The sequence below is a fragment of the Magnolia sinica genome, chromosome 6 (assembly GCF_029962835.1).
Source record: "Magnolia sinica isolate HGM2019 chromosome 6, MsV1, whole genome shotgun sequence".
NCBI lineage: Eukaryota > Viridiplantae > Streptophyta > Magnoliopsida > Magnoliales > Magnoliaceae > Magnolia > Magnolia sinica.
Genome location: NC_080578.1, coordinates 21061638 through 21077071, shown reverse-complemented (window position 1 = coordinate 21077071; position 15434 = coordinate 21061638). Strand labels below are relative to the sequence as shown.

The 15434-nt window shown below is 39.5% G+C and overlaps 1 protein-coding gene across 3 annotated transcripts; it reads right to left on the bottom strand.

Annotated features, from left to right (window-relative positions):
• Window positions 1-5416: 5416 nt before the first annotated feature.
• Window positions 5417-13062, bottom strand: LOC131248493 (uncharacterized). 3 transcript variants are annotated; one of them, XM_058248783.1, is made up of 2 exons: window positions 12807-13062; window positions 5417-7211 (listed from the first exon to the last, which is right to left on the bottom strand). In XM_058248783.1, the coding sequence occupies exon 2, from the start codon at window positions 7185-7187 to the stop codon at window positions 5517-5519; it is 1671 nt and encodes a 556-aa protein (XP_058104766.1). In that variant the 5' UTR covers window positions 7188-7211; window positions 12807-13062; the 3' UTR covers window positions 5417-5516. The 3 variants fall into 3 exon arrangements, with proteins under 3 accessions (XP_058104766.1, XP_058104767.1, XP_058104768.1); XM_058248784.1 differs by lacking the exon at window positions 12807-13062 and adding an exon at window positions 7423-7535; XM_058248785.1 differs by lacking the exon at window positions 12807-13062 and adding an exon at window positions 7415-7516.
• Between the last annotated feature and the right edge of the window lie 2372 nt (window positions 13063-15434).

Sequence of the window (15434 nt, the reverse complement as noted above, 5' to 3'; positions counted from 1 at the left end):
AAATTTTAGGATATTCCTTTTCAATCATCTTACCTTGATATTCAAATTCAAGCCAGAGAGAATTTACATAAGGTGGAGAGATTGGATGTGATAGGGATAAGCTCAATCCTTTGTAAACTATTACCAATCCTTTTGATTTCTCCCTTTATAAAAATAAAAGCATTTCCTTGGTAAATGTTTCCCATTCAAGAGATTCCTTAGAGAAATTGAGGGAGGAATAATGAGAGAATCCATTGTCCATTGGACTTCCTCTAGATGATAAAAATTGTTGATTATCTTCGAAGATTATCCTACCATAGGATTAGAAGGATGATTAGATCCTTACCACTAACTCCCGTAATGGTTAGGTGGATCATGGGACTCTTGGATATATCGTCCATCTTAAGCTTTGTACAAATTTCTCTAAGATCATATAGATATCGTTAATTAGATCCTGTGGGCTCACCCATTCGGGCCTTTCATTTTTGAGTCTGTCAGGTTCGATGGGCTAGTTTGGTGTTGGATGCTCTGGAAATCAATAGTTCAAAATTCATGATGTGTAGCGAGCAATAGTTGTGCTAAGATGCAATGTGGGGCTTGACCATATTGCCATGAGTAACATTTGCAATCATGTAATGGTGGATTCCTTATTATTTTTTATCGAACCTAAAAGTTAACAACCTTAAGTGCATGAATACGATGTAGTTTTAACTCAGTGAGACCGAGATCATTCCACATGGAATTGGATTGAGAACACAATAAGAACTAACCGAGTGGTCTGAGTTTTTAATTAAATAGTAGAAAAAGTGGATTCAAACAATAATTAAAAATACTAAGGATCTAAAAATTCCCACTTAACAAATTCTAAAACTCAATTCATTTTCTTCAAGTTAATAACTCAACCAAAACTAGATTCCAATTCATTCTAATTAGAAGATTAAGCTATAAATCTTATCACAAACATCTAAACTATATATATGAATTGAGATAAATTGATCTCTCATACAAATCTATGCAATTGATCATAGGAAATCAAAAACATTTATTGTATTCAGAATTAACAATAGATTAATCAATTTTATAGATAAATTTCTTCTCCAATTTAGGAGTTTAATCAAAACAATCACAATTCATTATTCAAAATCATAAACTTGAATTAAATAATAAAATTCATCTAGAGGTCTATCCCTTAGCCTTAGTTAAGAAATTAGCTTAGTATAGCTAACATCTTAAACAAAAACAAAAGAAAAACAAATTAAGAAGGACAGATTGAAGAAGAACAACGTCAGAAGAGCTTTGCCTTCACTTTGAATCACCCCAAAACTCAAAATTGATACTTAGAGCTGTCCTAAAGATCTCTATTTATAGATTTGCAAGACTCAATTCCACACCGCTGTAGAAAATTCATGAACTCACGCACTACTTCCACCTTCATCGATAGGATTGAAACCTATCGAGGTCTGTCGATATGATCGAATATGAGCTCTATGGAATTGAAGAATGTCCAAAAATTGTCCATCAACGAACTTTCAAAATTCATTAGTTCATCGATGAAATCGAAGAGTCTTTGATGGGATCAAAGAAACACTTTAACAACCAATCTGAAAAATCTGGAATTTCTTGATATGAAGCTTGATTTCATCAAGTCCTATCAATGGAATTGAAGAATGTCCAAAAACAGTCCAATAATTTGTTCCATTCTCCACTTTTGTACTTGGCTTCCTTGGACATTTAGCACTTGAGATCTTTACTTCAATCCTCTAAACTTCAATTCTTCAATCTCATATCCTTTTGAGTTTTAATCTATCTATTTTGACATGTATTCAACTTAGATTTTAAACTCATCCTGCATGTTGAAAACATATCTAATTAAATCATTTAAACACTTGGATATACGAAAAAAGTATGCAATATAACGGATGAATATGCAATATTTAGTTGTTATCAATTTCACACAACCAGCTACTAGCGGTATGACCTTGCATGTGTGTGGGTTCTTCATGCATAACACTATGCCCACCTTCAAGGCATATACGAGATAGTCGTGGTGGGGGTTTCAAAAATAGGTTAGACTGTGTTGGCATGTGAGCGGTGTCAATGTGATCCTCCACCATGGTGGTTCTAAGATCCCCAGCAAGAGAGGAAGGTTGATGTCTGATGGTTGGTCGATTGTAAAATTGTTTCCTATCTATCATTTAAAAGCCAACCTCAAATCGTCGAGAGAGGCTACACATATGGGGGATGTTTATACCCATTTTCGACGCTCTAATGTGGTCTAATAGATAACTGTCACATGGTGACACTACATGTTTGACGTGCACAGAAGTACTTGCACCCAAAGAGATCTTTGTTTGATTTTTCTTCGGCGTTACGCATCCCGTTATTAATGTCTTGGCATAGGCCCTTACACATGCCTTTAGGAGGACGAATCATTGCATGTCACATGGCCACGATTAACGTGCCCATTTATAAGGCAATGTACCTGGCATGTTTATAAAAGATCCGCCATGAGAACAGATCTAATCACAAATCTGGCGATGATATTCTCGATAAGTTCGTCTCTCACAGTCCTTCCAAAATGGGGGAGATCTTCCTATAGATGTTCAGAGAGTTAGCAACGCTTGAGAAGGTTCTAAACATCAAGAAATAAAACCTATGTCTATGCCAATACAGTTGTGGTTTGGACCCAAGTCAAGAGAGAACAACATTAGTTTGGTTAGGTTCCCCATTCTGTACCTCAACCAAAATTAAGAGAATAGGAGAATCGAATCTAACCTGGCTTGATAATAAATCGGTATCAGGTGTCATGTCCCACCTCATTCGAAACTATCACCTATCGAATGGTTGAATGCAGGGGTGGTTTGATCTGGACCGTCCAACATCTCGAAGTTGACAAGATAGGCCATCAACAGAAAATTTGATTGGCCATGATCGATCCAAGTCCAACCCTTGAGGTTCGTGGACCTTGGTCTGATTGTCTTCATCAAAGGAACTTTAGTGGTTCCAGACATAATCTTTAGTAGACCACGAACACCTCCGCCATAGATCAGCAATGAAAAGAAGATTCGGGAAGTCAACAAGTCCGGATCCAATTGGAGTAATTTCTTTCCAATACAAGCCGCAAGCTTCAGAGCAATCAAGGGGATTCTCATATCTAGAGCTGCGACATGATCGCAAAGGATCTAGAAGCAACAAGGAAGCCCAGTGAGGTTTCACCACCTTGACAAGTTATAAAAGGAGCACACGAAAACGAGTTTATGGCCCCACGCCAAACATATGTATCTACTCTTTCATTTATCTTTCTTTAGTTTAACTTAGCATAGGTAGCTACTGCATAGTGGCTCTCGCTACAGTACCTTAGGAGTAAATGTCCTCAACCTTAAGTTGTAGGATCATTTTCAATTGAGTTTCGATTAGTTGATTATACTAATCCGATCACATTCTGTTGATCATCCGTCTCGATCATCTGTTCTGATAGACGAATCAAGCATCGACTAGCTATAAAAGGAGCACACGAAGAGAGCTCGGGGCCCCACTCCAAACACATTTATCAACTCTTTCATTTGTCTTTCCTTAGTTTAACTTGGCATAAGTAGCAATTGTATAGTGGCTCTCACTACAGTACCTTAAGAGTAGGCGTAAATATCCTCGCCCTTAAGTTATAGGATCATATTTAATTGAGTTACAATTCAGTTGATCATATCAACCGGGTCACAGCCTACTGACCATTCCTCTCAATTGTCTGTTCCGATAGACAAATCAAGTATTTATCTTAATTTTGTTTTGCTTTTCTTTATTTATTTGGTTGATTATTACTTTATCAATTGTAATCGACAATTCATTTTAAATATTAATAAAATTGGCATTATTTAGCACTATATCTATTTAGTTGTACATTCTTATTCATTTGAGAGGCATACAAACTTGGAGATTTGTGAAAGAAAAAGTCCTTAAAGCCGTACACTCATGTCCATTGTCATAAGGCAAAATGAATTTATTTGGAAGGGCTAACCCCTACCCTTTCACAAATCACCTTAATGGATCACAAACCGGTGGTTGAGAGGATAATTAAATCCTGATCCAATCTCCAGTCTGTCCATCTTTATGGGAGGGACACCAACAACCAATCTAGACCCTCGTTTATACATATGACTTAGTTTGATTGACTTCGGAAAATATAGAAAAGGTCAAAATGGCAAATGATCATTGAGTAACACAGGTAAAGCTTGCATAAATGTAAACAACAAGAAGTAAACCTAATCCTAGACGCCCCATCTACAAGCAGCAAACACAAATGCACCAAACCTGCCAATGTGACACACGTGTGTAAGATCTGAGAGTTTCATAGGTGGCCCCACACTGCATGTTGCCTATCCTATAATTCACGTTGGCAGTCTCATCAGGCGAGCAATACGATTGTTGAATTGAATATACACGGTTGGTTATCATTTTCTAACCGTCCATTTCTTCATAAAAGTGTGCCCACCTGATAAATGTACTGGCCCGACTTGTAAGCTGAGTACAGTGATTGCAGAAACAACCCTGCAAACATCATGGATGCTGCACATATATGCCATTTTGGCATGTGTGGCATGAAGATGGGGGCATCTAGAATTAATATTCCTCCTAGTAATTAAAGGTGGTGTTTGGAAGGAGAGAGGAATAGACGAATAAGGTGGAAGTAGGTTTAGAAAAAGTAGAACGACTTTGATTTTGTTTTATTTTATAATCAATCAAGTTATTTCAAGTTTATTAGAAATTATTTCTATTTTTATCCTTGGTGGATTCGAAGAGGCCTTGTGTGGAGTCTAGGGAGCTCCATAGATTCGGAGTAGATATCCCCTAAGGAAGATGGTGATCGATCTCATCATGTCCCTCCCTACATCAGCATCTGGAGCATTTTGATGATATTTGGTGCAACCAAACACACCCGAGGTGAAGATGCTAAACACCAAAAATTGAAAAAGCTAAGGGTGACTTTGGTCGCACCAAATATCACAAAATTGTTAATGGCATTTTGCACCAATGGAACCTTTTGAATTTGGAGCAACCAAACACGCCCTAAAGAACAGTACTGAGGTAGCAAATTCATTAGTTAAGAGTGCTTTTGGAATATTTTAATGATATTTGGTGCAACCAAACACACCCAAAAGGAAGATGCTCAACACGAAAAATTGAAAAGGCTAAGTGTGTGTTTGGTTGCACCAAATACTAAAATTGTTCATGATATTTTACACCAATGAAACATCATGAAATTTAGAGCAACCTAACACACCCAAATAACATTACTGATGTAGAAAGAGCAAGAAAATTCATCGACAGCAAGAAACTGCAATTCACCACCTTTCGAATATACAAGAACTTCCATAAGCATTGCGTATAAATTAGTTCAAGATACATATATATCACAGATTGCATGCCAAAGAAATCATAGCGGTTGAGTTTGCAATTTCAATTCCTTGGTTTCATGTGACAATGAAACTCTCTTTTGCAAGAAGCAAAAATCACCAAATGAAAACAGAGGCAAGGATTTTTATCTATTTCCGGCTGAACAAACTTCGCAATTTACCTCTCTCTAGATGCTCCAACAGCTTCTTAGCACCAGGAACATCCATCTCGCAGAGCTTCTTGAGATAGCCGATGGCGCCATAAGAAATCATCAGCTTCTTGCATTTCTTGCTCGATGACAAGGACACAAGGCAAGCGACAGCATACTTCTTCGCCGTATTCTGTGGATTTGAATCGAGCAACTGAACAAGATTCGGCACACTCATCTCGATCTTCTTCACTTCCCTGCGGTTGGGTGGGAATCCTAACAAGCTACAAATTGCTTGAGCAGCAACTTCCCTCACGCTGTTCGTTTTCGCCTCGAGCATCTTCACAAGCAGAGGAATGCACCCGGCTTCGCTGAGCGATTTCTTCATTTCCATCGAACTGCTAATTCTGCAAATAGCAGAAGCTGCAGCTTGTTTTGCACCCAAAGATCCTGCTTTCAGTACATGAATTAAACACGGAAGCAGCCCAATTGAAACCAGCTCATGGATTGGTACCGATACAACCAGATTCCTCAGCGCCCCAACTGCAGATTCTTGTGGCAATGGCCCATCAATGTAAGCCAAAAGGGATCGTATCGCTCCTTCCGAAACAACAGCCATTCTAAGACTATCATTGCCGGCGGTTAGATTCTGTAAGCATTCGGCAGCATAGTCTTTAGAATCCAACAAGATCCCACAACCCAAGAGATCAATCATGATTCTGATGATCCCTTGTTCCGTTAGAGCCTGTCGCAATTCCGGCACAGCTGACAGATTCTTCAAAGTACCAACTGCAGCTGATTGAGAAACAGATTCCCCTGTCCGACAAATCTCAATCAGGGGAATTACCCCACCATGCTCAACGATCGAGCTCGCTGTCTCAGCTGCCATAGACAACCTTTGTAGCGAAATCATCGCCTTTTCCCTTCCCACTGCACTTGCAGATTCAACCAGCCTAATCAGAGATGGAACAATTCCTTCAGAAACCAGTAAATCCTCACAATTCCCTGTCTCCACAAGCCAGCAAATAATCAAAGCCGTCTTCTCTCGAATTCGCGGAGAATTCACAGTGAGTAATTGTACAAGGGCAGCTATATTGCTCCGACCCAACACTGCTAGCATGGCTTTCTCGTCCTCCTTCAAGACTTCCATGAGATCATTGAGCGCCCGGTGCTTATCCTCCAGGTGACCAATTTGAAGTCGGGCCAGCAATTCCCGTATGTTTCCATGGGTAGCTTCTGATTCTGCCATCCGTGCGGCCGCCAAAGGCACCGTCGCCTCCCCGAGAACTCCTGTCTTAATCAACACTCCACAATCTCTTAAATTCAAATCCAGCTTCCCCGACAACGCATCAAGATCGCTCTGCATTTGAAGCTTACCACCATATCTTTCTTCTACACAAAGCTCTGCCAATTTCATCACTTCCCCTAACGTCTTCGCCACAGCCTGCAACTGCTCCTTACACAAAGCATTCTTCGCGAAGAAAGGATGGCTCGACAAATCAGATAAACATGACGGAACCCGTTCCAATTTGGAAATTATGATCTTCCATCGACCAGCAAAACCCTTTACAGTCTTTGATTTCTCAATAACGAATGGGAGGAGTTCTTGGACACGATATAACCAGTCTTCCGCTGACTGGGGATCAACGATCACCTCGGATTCTTCAACCATTGGTGAAATTGAGAATTACAAGAGCTGGAGGATCAGAGAGGAAGGATTGAAGAGGAGAAAAACCCAGAAATTAGTTTTAATAGAAAAAGAAGATATGTGCATTAATGAAGAGGGGCAGTTGGAATTGTTAGAAGGAAAATACAAAGAAATCTTGTGGATTACAGACAGTTCATTTAGTGAAAACAAAGGCAGGACATGAAAAATCGAAGTAGTATTAGAAAGGCTACCGCCCCACCAAGGCATGTGAAGAAGCATTGAATGAAAAGGAAGAACAGTTGGTTAATCCAGCACATGTAGCCCCAACACCCCATGTGCAGAGATGATCCGATGATCGGAAACGTCCATGTCCTCGGTAGTGCTTTGAGTAGTGTATGATCCAATCATAGAACTGAAATGACGATCCTGATCGTTGATTATAAGCTGTTGATGATTTTCTTTTCAGTGGTCCCCATTCAGCTATATATAGTTCGACCTCATGGGAATGTGTGGGCCCCACCGTGATGTATGTTGAACATCTACCTCATCATTCTATGCACCATTCCATGGTGGGCCACGGGCTTAAAAATCAAGTCAACATATGACTTGGGTGGGCCACACCACATACAAAAGTTGAGAGGGGCTACCCTCCCATTAAAACATTCATAATCATTTATTGGGCTATCGAGATGTGCTTCACAAATCCAGACCATCCATTGTGTGTGTCCCACTTGGATGAGGGGTCAGACCAAGTTTCAGCTGCATCCAAAACTCAAGAGGGCCCCACAAAATACTTTTATATATTTTAGGCATGTCCTCACATGGTTTTAGATGGTATGGTCCACCTGAGTTCCTTATACGGCTGGTTTTTGTCATATTCCATTACCTAAAGGTGACCCGTCAAATGCACGGTGTTGATATTCAAGACACATCACAGTGGGCCCACACAGCTCGACCTCATCAGAAGTTCCTATGAGGTCGACCTCCTATATATATATAGAGAGAGAGAGAGAGAGAGAGAGAGAGAGATCAAAATCACCCGTTTTGGGTGAGTTCCTTAATGTAGCATGGATACAGTGCCACCCAAAAAAATGATGGTTCTCATTGCAAGGCTATGTTTTCATGTGGGGCCCAATAGACTTACTCAGGCAAAACGAATCCAATGGAGGAATTCAGCAAAGTAAATGGCCTTTAAACACTTCTTCAATTACTCGGATTGATTCCGATGTGTGTTTGGTACAAAGTATATACTTTATGGAAACTCATCATCCCCATCCCCCAGAGGATGAAAGACGTGCCACTCCAATCTGGATCATCAAAAGCGTCGGCCTCATTCTTGATGAAGCATAGACAATAATTTCACACCTATAGTACAATCTTGACCGTTGGCAATTGAATTTGGTTGGTTTTGATGGTCTATGCTCCATCTACAGTAAGTCCCATGGCTTTCACGGTCTAGATTGGTGGATGATGCGCATCCATCAATTGGCAGATGGAGATTGTTAATCTGTGACAAACGCATATTGAAATCATAGCTTGGATTAGTTGGGTTATCAGATTCTAATTACTCCCAAAAATAAGCTTTTCGAACGAGAAATACTTGGAAAAAGGGTATCATTGGGAATGAACGCATGCGAATTACCCCATGTGTGAGAGCCCCACCATGATGTGTGAGTTCCATCCAACCGTCCATTAGATACGCCCTCTAATGCTAGTCGTAGATCCCAAAATCCAGCCTGATGCGTAGTTTCGGTGGGCCACGCTAATGGGAACAATGGGTAGGAGACCCTCTACAGAAATTTCCAAATGGAATGTGGGGTCCACTGTTGTGTAATGTCATCCAACCCGGTCATCAGGTGCGGCCCACCAGGATTAACGGTCAACAGAACTCAAAAACATTACAAAATACATGGGCCACAGCAGGCGAATATGTAGGTTGTAGTTATGATTGTACATTGATTCTGTGGTGTGTCCCACCTGAAATTTAGATAGGGATGATTCTTGGGATTTAGAGTGTCAATGAGAGTCTCATCCAAACGAAAGGTTTGGATTCTACCTACACATCATGGGTGGGACCCAAACGGCTCTAACATATGGCTATTAACATGAGATTAGAAACGCCGGGTGAGTAAATGCCGCACTCGGGCTTTTATGCTTCCACGTCAGCAAAATCAGAAGCGTTGAAGAAGGGAAATAGCTGGGTCCCGCAGGATTCATATGATGACGTGTAAACGCCAAGAACAAACACGTACGTCTGCCCTTGCTACCCACTCCTGAACTACCAAACCACTCCTTTCTGTTTAAGAGCTGTGAGGCCCCGCGCGTGTACAATAAAGCTCTTGTACACGCATGTCACAATAGGTCTAAGATCCAATCCATCCATCAGAACGGCACCACTATATTTATAAGGTAGCCCAAGATTCAAGTAGATCCACTAGTCAGGTGGGCCACCGTTAACAAAAAAGCTGTAGGTCTCTGAAAAACCCAACTGCAGTTTTCTAACCCACGTATGTTTCCAGTATTGGACCCGACATGATAATCGGACCAGATTTTTAGTTTTGAAAACACATAAAAAGTACGGCCAAGCAGATGGACGGAGTAGATCTAGCGTGTATGAGCCATGCTGGCATTACTTGTGTGGCGTGTACACGAGCTCTGTGGTCTTTTGATGAATAAAATAACTTCAATCTGCCATATCAAGCCTTTAAAAAAGATGCTCTAAAGTAATAACTGTGGGCAATACCGTCATTAAGATGCAATTTTTGCATTCATATTCTACATCAATCTGGACCGTCAAATCGTGGACCCTAGTGTGGATAGATCATATATCTGGAATCATACCATTAGACAATCTGGACCGTCAATCCTGTTGAATGTAAAGATTCTAAACCCCGCCGCCCAGGGGCCTACAATTTGAACAGTCTGGATTCATGTATGATCATGAGCGTCTCACCCCTTATGCCATGGGACCTTAAGGAGGTTATTTGATACTCCGGCTGCGTGGGAAGCTTGATACTCAGGCGCATATAAATGGTACACGAATACATCAACTCACATGACTAAATTATGGGACATGCTGTAGCTAATTCAGTAAGTCACGGTCTGAAAATCAATTTCGTCCAACTGCCCTAACCTCGGAATCGGATTCGTGAGGACCGCTCGATATTTTCCTTGTTAACTGTCCAACAAATGCCTACCAACCGATATAGCTAACCAAACAAGTTTAATTTTTAGTTGATGACACATATCTAAACAACTTGGGCATCTTAACTCCAATTATTTGTATTACAGTATGCAATTGTGCATCCATCACACGGCCAGTGTTGCAATCCATAGAATGGAGGCGTTCCATTATATAGATTCCTTGGCCAAGAATCAAGCTGGTCCAGTGTTTAGGTGTTGTAACCTATTTCAATTGTTCTTAATACAGCTAATTAAAAAAGGGGTATATCATTATATAATGAGAAATGTATAACTGGTAAAAAGATCTTTAAAGATATTTAGAGCATTTTTTATAAAATTACAACTATATCCAAAGCTGATACGATGATATAGATGATTAGACTGAGAAATGCACAAGCAAGAAGTGGTCAAGACAAGTGTCAAGAAAAGTAAAAAAGATTTGAAAGACCAATGTAATCACAGATCAACTATCATACTAATTAACTAAAGAAATAAATGTCCAAGAAATAATAGAGAGAGAGATCTATAACTAATATAAAGATTCATCGAAGCAAGTAGTCTCATGCTAAATTAATCTAAATTATTTTTTCTCATTATAATTTAGCTCTATTATATAAATAATGATAATCAAATAACAATAACAATAATTAAATATTAATCTTTAGTGGTAATTAAAGTTTAAACTATGTAAATCATTTCATCTTTCATATAGGCATTATAAAAGTGTTTTCTTTTTATTCCACTGTTCCAACTTATAAAATTCATCCATGTATATTTTTTTTTATTTGTTAGCTTGTTAGTACACCCTCACCGTCAGTTGACACTGCCAAGACCTCACCGTTGAAACGAGGTACCTTTCACTCATTCTACTACTAAAAAGTATCTTTCACTCAGTTTACCACTTAAGCTATGGATCAGGGTGTTATAAAATTCGTCCATGTGATTTTTGGGCACTAACATCTGCACCGTGAGACCCACCTGATGGATGGGTTGGATATCGCACTTTTCTGTCACATGCCACGTGCAGTGGCGTGTACATAACTCCCAAGAAAGCTAAAAATCGGCCACATTTTCCACGGGCGAAATGTTCTCAGCGTCTAGTATATCGTCCAAAACGAAAGATATTCAACGGTTAACATTCAAAAAACAAATGGCCACCAATCAAAGATTAGAACCGTCCAATTAATCTGACCCTGGGGTTTTGACCTATCTAGAGTGGGACACACGATATGGACAGTTCAAATTGTTTTTCATGAATGCGCAGTGCACAATCTCTCAGTGCGCAACTATGGACCGTTCGGCACGGCCATCATATCAAGCAACTCCTGATTTTAAATGGGCTGCCGTCATCATAGCGACAAATATCGTTCTCGGAAATTTCTCGAGAGATTTTCAAATTTTGCCGGAAATTTCTGAATTCAATATTAAAAATATAAACTGAATTATTTTAATTTCTAGATAATTTTTCCATTAAAATGGATTAATTTGGTGATAAATTTGTGAAAATTAAAAACTGCTAAAATTTAGAAAATGTCACAAATTTAGCGAGATAACATCGCTTAATCAAAAATCACGCTAATATCACGAGATGTTTCAAAATCTCGGCAAAATGAAAAATTACAGCTGGATTCCTAATGCGTGCTGTTCCAGATCTCCCATCGGCGTAAGTTAGAATCTTCCACTCCAAAACATCGGGACTTTAGTCATTAAATCCGGTTTTTTCAAATATCCAAACCGTTAATACGATTGTCCTCAGCATGGATAACGTCCAACAAAGAAAACATTTCACCCATTTGATTATTCAAAGCTTACAGAGACTGTCCTTATTCGAAATTAAACGGTCTTAAATGACCGAACCGTTGAAATATTTAAATCAAGCAGTATTTTAAATTTTTAAAGAAACCCATAAAGGTGAGGCCCACTACATAAACGGTTGGATATCGAAATACTAGACCAGATCCAAAGGCTGAAGTCCTGACATAGATTGGAAGTCAGAACCCAACGCATCAACGGACGAAAAAAATTCAAAAGAGAATTGATATCCGCACCCACACCGACAAAGAAAAAAAAATAAATTCAAGGGATTGAGTGGATGAGTTTTATCCGTAGAAATAAAGCTCCTTCTATCAGACACAGTACACAGCAGAGAAAGACTTCGCTTTGAAGAGATGAGAAATCGCCTTTAACAGCACTCAAAGAAAAAGAGAAAAAGAAAGAAAAGGGGGGGAAGTTACAAAAGAGAAATGAATTTTTTACCAAAAGGAGACGCCCAAACGGGTCTTTTTCTTTCTTTCAAGGAAAAGCGTTCGATCTTTAATATCTATGAAGAAGAAAACCAGTTCAAGGCTCAAAATAATTGAGATAACGGAAAGTAGAAGAGATCGAGCTTTAACGGAGTAAGAAGGGCAGAAATGGAAGTGAAAATACAGAGAATGAAAGGGTCGCATTCAAATCTCATACCTAGAAAAGGACGACGGTGCTTCCGAATCGTCTTCTTCTACTTCTCTTTGATCTGTTCCTTCGCATGTTCTCTCCCTCTCACTACTTTTATTTCGTTTTGAAGATTCGCAGATCCGACGGTCGAGAGAGCTGCCGTTGCTACAGGGTTGAAATTTGAAAACAATTAGCGTTACCGAGGAGCTGCCGTGTCAGAAGAAGCCACGTGGTTTCCGCAAACGGTTCTTTTCTTTTTTAGGATGTACGGAAATACGAGAGCGACTCGCGCGAGTGAAAATTTTGTGGTACTTTCCGATCACACGTGGCATACGTGTTTGAAATCCAAGACGCCCATCAGAAGCGCCCGGATGTTATTTTTCTTTGAAAATCAGGCAGTTCTTCTTATATTATGGGCCACATCTGTACGTCGGATGTGGACAGTGGTCAATTTCGTTTGGTTGACTCCACAAATGTTGACTACCTGGCGAGTTTACTGATATCGTTAGTAGATCACGCCATCAACAGGTGGGATGGACGGCCGTAATAGTGTAACGTGTAACAATTTGGTACGTGCGAGGGCAGATAGATATCTACGTCTCAGGCGGCTGACGGGACTGAGACGTGTCCACCTGTCAGCAATTAAGGTAAGAGAAAATCTCATACTCTGTCAGCTCATGACCGTTCATACGCATGCAATCATATATTGTGTAAATGAAGTAAATGAGACTTAAATTACACCGTCAATATAGTGGGCCTTTACTTTTAAAATACACAAATAGAAATTTTAATTTAATTTATATTTTAAATAAATGATTTGTGTTAATCTACTGGATGGCTAGGATGAGACCCATTCAGCGGTCCGAAATAAAAAAAAAAAAAGTTAAATTATCAGAGTATTGAGTATTCAATCATCAGTTTTTGAGATATAGTAGTTTACTCAATGTGGACGGTTTAAGATGAGTCTTGCTTATGGCAGGCTTACAGATTAAGAATGCAAGCGTATGAACTATAACATACTCCCAGAGTAGCAAGAAGCTCCAGAATAAGTGACGGCGAGTTTACTACCGTTTTGAATGTTTTTCGGTGTAGACTTTTAAACGATTTCCTCTCTTTAATGAGGAAAATTGTGATACTCTGGCTGAGTGTGATGGATGATACACAGGCACTAATAAGTTAATAAGTAATTGCATATTTTTAATATAATAAATTCAATTTAAACTATTCAAGTTATGGAACCTAGTTTAGATGTATCATATTACTAAAAATTGGGCTTATTTCGATATCTGACCATAGGATTGATTGAAGTTTATTGGACGGTTAAGATAAAGATATCTAATGGTCCTATCTCATCAAACGAGTGTCCACGAATCAGAGAATAGACGTGTCCAACAATTCTGATCATGGGATTTGGACTTAGGGACAGTGGCTTCAGAATCTTAGTCTTCTTAGTTTGAGTTCATCTATGACACGTATCTAATTTCTTTGTGCCTGCTTATCAAGGGTCATACGGGACCAGAGTATCAAATAGCGCCACCCTTTAGAATTGAATGCATGGACTCGTCTTAGTTCAGCCACATGTTTAAAAACGGTGGTGGCTTTTCAACTGTAGACATGGCATAGTTGTCGGGAAACCCACACCGTTCAAATCGCTGATCTAACGTAGCGTAATCCAAAAATTATACTGAGATAATAACAGCAACAATCTGATTTTGACTTTTGAAGGTGGAGACGGATTATATTAGTTTAAACCATTCGTTTGATAGCCGTCAATTGGATTCTTGAGATATCTAACACATGTGCTCCATCCACAATGGCCCACCAGTTCGGATTACCTGGACGGCTCCGCACATGCGCCACATCTGAGGAGAAACCATCTCTGCCATATATTAAATGGTGTAAAACTAACATAGGAGTCAACCTTTTGCTGACCTTATTCTAGGAAAGTGCGTAACCGAGGGTCTCAGAGATAATCATAACCTTTCAATCGGTGGACATCACCAACTGATTCATTAAAGAAATAGTTCTTCCCTATAAAGAAATAGTCCTTCATACAATTTCGCTTGCAAAGTCAGATGGTTATGATCATCCATCTATGTCGGTCTATGCTCCTTCTATGGTGGGGCCTATGGTTTGAACGGCCAGATGGGATACTCATTTTCCATGTGTATGGTGGATGAGTTGCAACATGCGAGCATCCCGAGCGGATTTCGTACTGAGTCAGGAGTAGGTGAAGGATTGTAGATGGCATGTAGACCATGGAATGTGGACATTTTTCGGTCTATATTAGTACGCTCATCATGAGATCACTGATCGTACATGGAATGTGGACCATCCGTCCTCTTTCCGTGACCTTAAAAAAAAATAAAAAATAAAAAAATAAAAAAATCCATCTTATGACTTGGAATGGGAGACGCTAGGGTGGATCCCTGAAGGTGGGGCCTACATTGATGAATGTGCTTAACATCCACACCATCCATTAGTTTTTACGAATCAGTGTAGGGAACAACCCAAAAATGAAGCAGATTTAATTCTTAAGTGGACCACACCACAAGAAACATTGGTAATTGAATACCGACCGTTAAAAGCTCCTTAGGCACCAATGGAATGTTTATTTGCTATCCAGTCTGTTATTAAGGTCACAAATAACTGGAT

Bases quoted from the DNA above. Each gene is read 5' to 3' on its own strand.
- LOC131248493 (XM_058248783.1), bottom strand. From the start codon at position 7,187: ATGGTTGAAGAATCCGAGGTGATCGTTGATCCCCAGTCAGCGGAAGAC.